At 43.3% G+C, this 10,760-nt stretch overlaps 2 protein-coding genes across 2 annotated transcripts in view; both read right to left on the minus strand.

Annotated features, from left to right (window-relative positions):
• Positions 1-526: 526 nt before the first annotated feature.
• Positions 527-4,331, minus strand: LOC108240973 (achaete-scute homolog 4-like). The gene is made up of 2 exons (XM_025007752.2): positions 2,083-4,331; positions 527-1,996 (listed from the first exon to the last, which is right to left on the minus strand). Exon 2 carries the CDS (start codon positions 1,994-1,996, stop codon positions 1,553-1,555), a length of 444 nt encoding a protein of 147 aa, XP_024863520.1. The 5' UTR covers positions 2,083-4,331; the 3' UTR covers positions 527-1,552.
• A 150-nt stretch (positions 4,332-4,481) lies between these two features.
• Positions 4,482-10,760, minus strand: part of sapcd1 (suppressor APC domain containing 1) — a 7,649-nt gene continuing 1,370 nt past the window's right edge. The window contains exons 2-5 of the mRNA XM_025007764.2: positions 7,040-7,372; positions 5,226-5,381; positions 4,869-5,018; positions 4,482-4,683 (exon numbers count right to left, since the gene is read on the minus strand). Of these exons, the coding sequence (XP_024863532.2) occupies positions 4,540-4,683; positions 4,869-5,018; positions 5,226-5,381; positions 7,040-7,132 (543 nt within the window). The 5' untranslated portion in view covers positions 7,133-7,372 and the 3' untranslated portion in view covers positions 4,482-4,539. The remainder of the gene's footprint in view (positions 4,684-4,868; positions 5,019-5,225; positions 5,382-7,039; positions 7,373-10,760) is intronic.

Here is a 10,760-nt window from a genome sequence, read left to right on the forward strand (position 1 = left end):
TAGAGCCGACCTGAAAGAATAGTTTTTTGTTTTACCTTTGGATTTCTATTTAATAAAATGTACCGACTGAAAGCTAGCTGAAAGCTAAGTTAGCTTGAAATGGTAACAAATTGCTAGCAAAAAACACAAAAGTAGCAAAACACTAAAAGAAAGGTTGTTCAAAGCTAAGCTAGCTGAAAACAGCAACAAAATGCTAGCTAATAGCCAAAAGCTGCAAAGCACTAAATAAAAGATAAAAACATCAAAATACAAACTAAAAACAGCAAAATGCTTATTAAAATTTAAAAAATTGCATAACAGTAGCAAAAAGCTAAAATGACCAAAACAGTTTAAAAGACAAAAGTAGCAAAATGTCAGCTAAAAGATAAAAATTACAAAACAATGGCTAAAAGTTAATGTTACAAAATGCTAGCTAAATCCACAAGTGGTAAAAGGCTAGCTCAAAGCTAAAAGTAGCTTAAGACAAAATCAGAACCAGGTTGCTGAAGAAGATTTTAAAAAGAAAAATGTTTTTCATTAAACTGAAGAGGTTTCAATCAGTTTTTATGAAGAAAATATTTGTAAATAAAGTTCAACATTTTGAAAAGTATAAAAATTACAAAAAACAACAGTGAGCAGCCATCTTCTGATTGAGCTGAACATTTGGGTGTATGAACGGTTAAAATAGTGCAGAAGTAGTTAAGATTACAGAAGAGTATTGCTGTCATGGAAGAAAATTAATTTTTAAACACTATCCCATTATAACATGATAATTATATTGTACAAACGTGATAATTTTATCCAGGTGGTGTTAGTATTCGTTTAACCTGCATTAACAACGAGACTCATTTAATAACAGTAGGAAGACGTTAATCTTCCAGGTTAATTTGAGATAATTGTGGTGAGAATGGCGAAAAATATGGATTGCTCATTGCTGTGATTCTTTCAAAACATACAACACATCCATGTTGAACACATTTAAAGTGGTGAAACTTACATCCATAAAGTCTCCCGAAACTCTCCAATGAGGAAGAACACTATAATTACACAAGGGGGCCAAAATTTAAAACTTGATCCTAGTCTAGGGCCAATCTGAATCGATATATGTGATCCAGAGGATGGGACGGATTTTTCCTTCTGTTTCGGATCCTTCTGTGTGCACAAGAGTGATTTCATCCTTGGTGTGCAGCTGCATCACGTCTTAAATCAACCATGACGTAAAAGTCAATTAAACTAAATCGGCCATTTTACTGGCCTTCATGAGTATGCACTACACTACCGCCAACATCTGGATGAAATTATCACATCTGTACAATATAATTATCATGTGATAATGTTAAAAAATGTATTTTCTTCCATGACAGGCAAAAACACCTGAAAGGTTGTCCCTTTTTTTTTTGTAGTTGTCCAAAAACAGAGGAAGCGGCTGATAAATAAAAAGAACAATAAGTTTGGAGTTTTAGAAGGAACTAGTGTGAGCTGTCGCACATTCATGGTGCATGTTGCAAAGTCAAAATGCAAATTGTCTTTAATGTCTTTCCCCCCCTGCTGCGCCTTTGGGGGCAGGCGGGCGTCAGTGGCGCATGTCCCCGTCGTGTCCCCGGCGGGCTCTGGCCTCCCTGGCCTCTCCGGCCCGGCCCTCTGGCCTCTCCCGGCCGGCCCCGCCGGGCTCCAGGAGCCTCTGCAGGTGTTTGATGTAATCTATGGCCGCGCGCAGCGTCTCCACCTTGCTGAGCCGCCGCTCGTCGAGCTCGCGCGGCAGGTGCTCCCGGAGCCGCGCGTAGCCCTCGTTGACGCAGCGCACGCGGTGCCGCTCGCGCTCGTTCCGCCTCTGGATGAAGGCGGGCTCGAAGTGGGGCTCGCACGCGCCGAGGGCGACGTGGAAGGGGAAGCGGGGCAGGGGCCTGCAGGGGAAGCCCGGGTCCAGGTAGGCGGCCTGGATGTGGAGCGCGGGCAGCCGGAGCGCGCCCCCGTAGCGCGCCACGAACGGAACGTGCTCCATCTCGCTCCAAGACATCTCCAAGCGACAAAAGCAGAAATTTTAAAAGTCATTCGCGGAGCACCGGGGACGGGGGAGGTCAAATCCAACAAATGCGCACTCACCCTGTCAGAGTCCGGTCATGTCTGCGCCTCTGCGGGGCTGCAGGGGGGGCTTTAAGGACTGACAGGGTGGGATCTGGGGCGGAGATGGCGCAGCTCTCTCATCAAGATAAAACTGTTTACAGCAGGGTTTCTTCCTTCCGTTAACAACGTGAAGCAACTCTCACCACAAGAAGACAGAGAAGAAGAAAAAAAGCAGCTGTGACTGATTTTATCTTCCATCAACGCCCCCCCTTCAGGAGGGCACAGATGAGTTCAGATCAGGGTTTTATCTCGAAAAAAGATCCATTATGACTTTCATTCAGAACAAATTATGAGCTCCATGTTCCACAAAGGGTTTAAGGCTTTTTGACAAGTGCAGCAAAAACTTCTTATCTACACTGAAAAAAGTAACATGATTCAACTTTTAGATCTGGTTATTCTGCTAACTTTAAGTTAAATTAAAATTGCTTACCTTGGATATCTTTTCCAGGTGATTAATTCGTTCATAAGTGGCAGAATGAGGAATATTTAAATATTGAGTTAAATTTTGCGTCTCAAAAAGCTTCGAAATGATTCGTTATTTGTTGAAATTTGCAGATTTATCGACTGGCTACAAGCGAGGTTTGTTTACGATGGTGCCGGTTTTAAAAAACTTATAAAATTATGTCGTTGAGTTTAAAAAAGGGGGAATCCTCAAGCTTTACAATGACCAGGCATTATACGAAGGGATTCCCCTGCACTACAGCAGCTGGCATAGGAACATAAGTCGGGGACATACCTGTTAGAAAACTTAAATTTAAAGGTAGATTAGGACGATTGTTTACTACTTTAGTCTCTGGAATTGCTAGGTGTTGTATTTATGGATTCATTTTTTTTAATTTTTTTTTTTTTTTTTTTTTTTACACAAATCTCGGTTATTTTCCCGTTTTTTTTGCACTGCAGCCCGTGTTCATTCCGGTTCATTTTGCCAGCATGGGTCATATTCATTGTGAGGTTCCCCAGGGCCTAGTACTCGGACCACTGTTAATTGTTTTGTGCAAATTTGATGTTTGTAAAAAAATTGTTACGATTTAGACACCAATGTATTTTGTTGCCGAATTACAGTTACTGGGAATTTATCGTGGGGTTCCACAAGGTGCAGTACTGGGATTGCTTTTCTTTTTTTTTTAACATAAGTCATATTTGTAAACAGGTTATACTGTTTGCAGATTACACCAATGTATTTAGTTATGGAAAGGGGCTGAAAATATGTGACTTTTTTCTGACAAATATAGAACAAGACGAGCTAATGGCTCTGCCTCATGTTGATACTGTTGACACTTTAAAACACTCCGGCTCGCAGAGTGAACGCGCCCTCACCGGCTTGTGGCTTCTGTTTGAAGCTGTGCAGCCACAGCGAGTCTTTCGGCTGCTCTTCCTTTAACTCTTCGGCGGTGAATACAGTGAATAAGTGCTCAAACATAACCTCACAGAGAATCATAGATCCTAAACACCACTTAGCATGTTCTCAGGCTTTTCATTTAAATTCATTTAACACAAAAACCACCTCAATTTGGAAGTCATAGTTCAGTACGGTTACATTAAGGGAAACAACCAAATGTATATATCATACATTTAGGTACATATAGGCATATAGTAGAAGCTGTGGATAAGTCGTAGACACCTGTAGCTTGGACTCACTTATATAAAGTTGGTATATTTAGCTGGCTTTGTATGCGTTTAAAACTAGTGTTTTTGACAATGGAGTATGGTTTAAATGTTTGTTGCTGTAAAAAAGACTCCTATATTTCTCACAGGAACTTCCTAAAGCAAAAGCCACCAAAGAGCAAAGTCAAAGTTAGCTGTGGCTGCACAGTTTCACACAGAAGCCACAAGCCGGTGAACATGAGGCAGAGTCATTAGCTCATCCGGTTCTATATTTTTTTTAAAAAAAATCACTTTTTAAAGCCCCTTTCCACAACTAAATACATTGGTGTAATCTGCAAACAGTGTAACCTTTAAAAGTTTCCAAATTTTACAAATACCAGTTATGTAACAAAATATATATAAGTGGTCCCAATACTGCACCTTGTGGAACCTCATGATACATTTTCAGTAACTGTAATTTGGCAACAAAATACATTGGTGTCATCTACATGCAGTATAATTTGCAGTAATAAATTAACAGTGGGTCGAATACTGGATTTTGGGGAACCCCACAATTTATTAGTAACTGTAATTCTGCAGCAAACTACGTTGGTGTTGTCTGCAAACAATATGCAGTGCTTTTGTTTGTTCCTGATCTGGCAATTATTGTTTCAGAGTAGAAATCCTTCAGCTGCATTAAAGTTTTCCACGTGTACGTTCTCCTTCAGTAATCAGAACGTACAACAGGACACATTCACTGAGCTGCTGGACAAAACAACACAAGAAGCAAATGATGCAACCTTAACCGTAACTTATTTATTTAAATAGATATTTACAAACAACTAAAGGCTCTTAACTGAAACAATCGATAAAATGCGGATTTGCAGGGCGGCTCGTGTGGATTTCGGTGGATGCCTGCAGGTCGTCGAGCTGCCGAAGGAGAGCAGCTTTTTCCATTTCTAACAAGGAAATCTGACGATTCTTATCACTCACTTTCTATTAAGGGACAAAGAGAAAGAAACAAACATTAAAAGACAAGCCTGAGCAAAAAAAAAAGGGCAAGAATCTGTATCAACCTAACTGTTAAAACATGCATATAATGATTTCATGTGACCACATTAAAAGGAAATTAAAAGTTTGAAGTGTTTTCGTCGCAATGTGAGGTATTTTGTTTTCTCCACCTGAGTCAGGACCGTGTTCTGCCACCAGAGGTCGCTGTCTGCCACGGCGTCGGAAACGGAAAGGTTCCTGCTGGCGTTGGGCTCGCTCATGACGGAACCCAGGGAACCGTTAACCCGCTGGATGTGAGACCTGAGGAGGCAGGAGCGAGCCTGTGGAGAGTCCAGCAGCTTTTAAATATGTTAGGGTGAAAATTCGCACTGCAACTGTTGGTCGTTACGTCTTAAAACGTTTTATTATTCCCCGCTGCTGAAAAGACATGTTTTTGCCTGTTTGTCTGTTAGCAAAATATCTCATGAAGCGAACAGATTTTAATGCAGGTGTGTGTACATGGCTCTAAACCCGGCCCTCTGCCGTACCTCCGCCGCCCCGCTCTGGTTGTTGCCTGACCCACTTCTGCACTGGGCCCGGTTCTCCTCGAGCTGCCGGAGGTACCAGAGCCGACCCCGGTCCAGAACCTCCAGCCCGGACCACAGGGCATCCTTCTCCTTCTCCAAGTCTTTCAGCCGTTTGATCTGAAACGAGAACCTCTTTAAGGACCTTTTCAGCCGGCCCGGCACAGATCTGCCTGCTTTCTTCGGTTCTATTAAACAAAGACGGCAGGCGGTAAAGACACCAGAACCTCCATTTGTGAGAGGAGGATTCACACGACTTCATCCTTTAATAGGAAATAGCAGGAAAACTGAACACCAGGTGATCAAACAACTGTCCTGACATTCGACTGAAAGTTTGCAGAACCTTGTCTATATTAAGCGTTTAACAGGAAGCTGCGAAGCTCCGAGCTGACACGTGGGGATGTGTCACTCGGTGAATTTAGTCACGATGGAAACACTGACCGAAGACAGCAGGAATCAATAAATAATACAGAGTGAAGAGTTTTTAATGAAACTCTAAGAGATTAATCATTAGATGCAAATCTTTGGCTGATGAGCTTTGAGTGTCAACCAAATACAAGATGGCCGCTATAGCTTATTGACCTAATTTAACACAGAAATTACTATAAATTTACAGAAAATGAGCAAAATTGTAATGTGGCAGCAGCTAAGAGTCATTTACAACATCTTTTGAGCGTAACATCTCAAGTATCGCGCCTATTAGCATATTAATAATTTCAAAGTTTGACCAAAACGTCTTTTACTTTATTGTTTCTAAACATAATATTTGTCTGAAACTGTGGCATGACAGGCGGCAGGTGATAATCATTCCTTAAAGGAATATTAGGCCTTTAAATGTTAATATTAACATAACTGAGCTACGACGTAAATCATGTTAGCTACAGTCGCTGTAAAGCTAGCGTTAGCTAACATTATGTGAGCTAACGCTAGCTTGTAGCTTTTGTAAATAAACAGTAAACTAGAAGATGAATAAATGTGATTGAATGTAAGTGAAATATTGTGTTGATAACAAATGATCTTAAATTTAGTTTACTTCACTACAACAAATTCTCTAAGAACATTTTAGCAACCTGAGTCTCAACAGGTAGATTAGCCAACATTAACCGACACAAAAATGGCTACAACTCTGTGAATTTTACAGATAATGAGCTAAAATTTGGTGTGGTAGTAGCTGAGAGTCATCCTCAACACATACTCAAAGCACTACTAATCACTCAAACCCAATTCAAGATGGCCACCACGGCTAATCTACCTACGTGGACGGAAAAATGGCTATAAAGCACTCAAAGGTGATCGTAGCTGAGAGTCCTCTTTAACACAATCTATGCACTACTGCGCAGAATGTGACTGTGGCGGCCATGTTGAATTAAAATGATGTCCTTCATTTAGTTTAGTTAACTCAGATAACACGTTGGGAAATTAAAACGCGAGTCCAAATTACCAGTCATCCCTGCAGTACTTGTCGGGGCACTTTGGAACTCCTCCCTTAACTGCTTTAGTAAATGAGTAAATAAAGATTTGCTTTTAATTTAGGCGTTTTATACCTTATAGGACACAAAAACATGTATTTTTTGCAAGTATTTATATATTTGATGACATGTGCTACATTCCATACCTGCAGAGGTCATAAATGTGCCGTTGGCCGAATGAATCAACCCGGTGACACGTTTACAGACTCCAGAGGGAGTAAACGCTTCTCTCTTCGCCATGCGTCTTAATTTTCTCGATTGTCATAAACAATCTGTCGTGCGTGCGGGGATCAGACACAAAACGCTCACCCACAGGTAGAAGCGAAGGCCCTCCAGGCTGCCGAGGCTGGTCCTGAGCGGGATGACCACAACGCTGTAGGAGCCGGAGAGACGGCGGGCCATGGAAGAGGAGGTCAGGAACCCGCCGCCGCCATACAGCGAGGTCTCCACCAGCTGTGTCACCAACAGCACCGCCGCAGAGAGGGAACAACTGAGAGCAGGAGAGGAGGAGGGAGGGGAGAGAAAAAACAGAAAGCAGAACGACGCCCGCCCCGGGGCGAGGTGATGAAAGATTCCACTCGTCCTCGCTACGACTGGTTCATCAACATCCAGCGGGGTGGAGAGGCGGACAACCTGCCAGAGCTGCAGAAAAACAAACAAACAGAGCACGAAACATGCTCAAAAATACTGCTTTTCTCCACTGTTAGCAAAATATTTCATGAACCACTGGGCAGATTTTAGTGGAATATTCAAAAGTAAATCATTGGACGTACATCTATACCAGATTAACAACTGGAGTCAAACAGATTCAAAATGGCTGCCACAGCAAAGCAATCGCGCCAAACACAAAAATGGCTGCAACTCGGTCAGTTTTACAGATATTGAGCTAAAACTTGGTGTGGCGGTAGCTGAGAGTGATCCCCAACTTACACCTGGAGCACTCACCGATGGCGTGAGATCCGTGCTTACAACCTTTCCACTAACTCTTAGGACAAACAGCGCTCGTCTGTTTGCAAAATATCTCAAGAACCACTGGACGGATTTTAATGGAATTCTCACCGAGTCTTCATTGGGTGTACGTCTCCAAGTGATTCGCTTTTAGACTCAACCCGAATTAAAATGGCCGCCACAGCCAACCAACATGAGAAAGTACAAAACGGGGCATAAATCGGTCGATTTTACAGATATTCAGCTAAGATTTAAGGCGGTAGTAACTGAGCACCGTCCAAAAGTCATGCTTTGAGCAAAAACACACTGCACCACATCTTTGTTTGATAGTTTGGTGTAAACTGTTGGGGTCAAACCATTTGTCTGTTAGCAAAATATCTCATGAACCATTGGACGGATTTTAATGAAACTTTCGGGACATAATCATTGGTTTGACGTCTACAAATGATTAACTTTCGGGGTCAACCCAAATCAAAATGGCCACCACAGCCAGCCGACATTAGAAAACACAAAAATGGCTGTGACTCAGCCATTTTTAAAGATACCGAGCTGAAACTTGGAGTGGTAGTAGCTGAGAGTTATTGACAACACATAATCAGAGCACTAACAAATCGTGCAAGATATTACATAAGACTGAGCATAATTTACTTTTCAAGGTTTGATTAAAACGACTACAACTCACCTCTCAACATGTGATGGCCTCAGTTTAAAACTCGGGCGATATGCATTCCTTTGATTTCTATTAAAGCGTCACTTTGGTTCTCTGAGATTTTCCCGTTGCTCTTGCAGAACGAAACTGAAGTGCACATATTATTCTGTTCTCCGGTTAGGCCTTCTGTCCCGACACGTTCCCTGGAATGTGACGAAACCTGGAGAGGACGCAGCAGGAAATCCATCAGTCTGAAGGCAGAGATCTCCCCCTCAAACGGTGACACGAACTCATGACGCGGGTTTTATTTTCGAAAATTGCCGCCTGAAGCTGAATTTGCTGCTGCTGCCAAACACGCCGTCACCGATGGCAACGGAAACGCGGCTTGGGGGCGAATTCACGACTGAGATGACAGATTTCACTTCGACGCTCCAGCCCAGACTGTAGTTTTGTGACTGTCCGCCACCGAAAAGGCAAAAGGGCGGTGGCGTTATTGCGTGTGTGTCTGTTAGCAAAATATCCCATGAACCAGTGGACAGAATTCAGGGCAACTCTCAGGATTAAAAATGGCCGCCACAGCTAAGCGAACCTGGCAAACACGACAAGAAAACGAGTTCCCCCACACAACAATACATGGATCTAGAACTGGAGCACCAAGACTGTTTTCACAAAGGGGTCACCTGTGGCCTTGACCTTTGACCCCGTGATGTTAAAATCAACAGGGATCACTCTCAACCCATGAGGTGTCCAGCCACCCACAGGAGAAGCTGTTAAGTCTTCTCACGTTCTCAGACGTTTGAAGCCGTAATTTCGACCAAACACCAGGTGGCGCCACGCAATAAGAAGCCAAACCGCTCCAACAGGAAGTCAACCGTTTCACCTGATAAGTGTGATGAAAGGACGTCCAGACGGAGAACTCTGAGCAGTTTCAACACGGTGAATTACCTGTGTAACGTATATTAAAATATTTATGTTGCATTTTTTAAAAAACTTAATAAAAGTTTGTCTCTCAGGTCAGAAGCTGAAGCCACTCGTCTGACTGGAAGCTCTGAAATTGGGGCAAATGATGGATTTCTGAGCTTGATTTCTACCATCGGTTCATCCACAACTCAGTTAATTTCCACAACACGAGTGTTTTCAACCAGAAAGGTTGAAAGTGCTACAACTAGCTGCTGCCGCCGTTTAACAGAGAACTGATAGCAAAGAGCCATCTATAACAGGTAAGATAGTAATTGTTCGTAACCTTCCCGACATCAGTTTTTATCGCCCATCGTCAAAGACAAATAATGTTTTTCTCCCCCGCGTCTGTAGTGTTAGCAAAATATCTCACGAACAACTGAAACGCTCAGAAAACAACCATCAGGTTGGAGTCAATCGGCCAGTTTTACAAACACCGAGCCGAAATCTGGAGGAAGCAGCCGAAATCTGGAGGAAGCAGCCGAAAGTCGTCCCCAACACGTTTGGGTTTCAAACTTCCGGTCAGCTGCAGTAAAACAATAAAAATGTTTTTTAAAAAAAAAGCCTCATGAACACAAATTAAAAATATGAACAAAACTGGAGCCAAACACCCTCCTGGAAGTCTTTCCGAAGGGCTTGATTGACAGGTGTCTTGTCCCGCCCCCCTCTTCGGCGTGCTGCTTTCAGCCAATGAAGGGTGGACGTACGAGAATGTGCCTATGTGGCGTACGTTGGCGTCGAACGAGCAGGATAAACGTGAACGAGGTGGATTATTTCATTTCTCAACCCTAACGGCTGCGGCGGCTGTGGCTCGGTGGTCAGAGCAGCCGGAGGTTCGATTCCTGGCAGCAGTCACGTGTCGACATGTCCCTGGGTGAGACGCTGAACCCCTCATTGTCTCCGATGTGTCCCATCGGTCCATGAATGTGATCTGAAGCGCTGATTAGACTCTATAGGATGATTTATTCAGGTTAGCTCTGTAAAGATGTAGCAGAGGGATGGACGGATGTGAGGACGGATAAATGAAGGCACAGATTGTTGTAAAGTGCTTTGAGAGGCCTGATTGGCTAGAAAAGGTCGGTCCATTTATCATTTCCTTAAAGACTTTGGAGGAAAAACTGGAGGTGGAGAGGTTGGGGGCAGATAGACCAAAGGATGCTCAAATCCAGGGAAAGGAAAAACGAAAGGGCCGACAAACAAATCCTCTTTTCAAACTGGAATTGCTTCTGTTGTTGGAGTCCAACCTGCAGCGTTTTATTACATGTACCTGCACACGTCACCGCCACTCTGCGTCTGTTAGCGAAATATCTCACAACCCACTGGACGCTGATCAGCTTCGACCACGACAGCTAACCGGCCTCAGCCAACGAAACGGCGGCTACGGCGCGGTCGGTCCTACGCACACTGATCTGAAACTCGGCGTGGTAGTCGCCGAGCATCACCCCCGACCCCCGGCGTGTACCGTCTGTAGAGCCC

Source organism: Kryptolebias marmoratus, linkage group LG18, assembly GCF_001649575.2.
Source record: "Kryptolebias marmoratus isolate JLee-2015 linkage group LG18, ASM164957v2, whole genome shotgun sequence".
Lineage (NCBI taxonomy): Eukaryota > Metazoa > Chordata > Actinopteri > Cyprinodontiformes > Rivulidae > Kryptolebias > Kryptolebias marmoratus.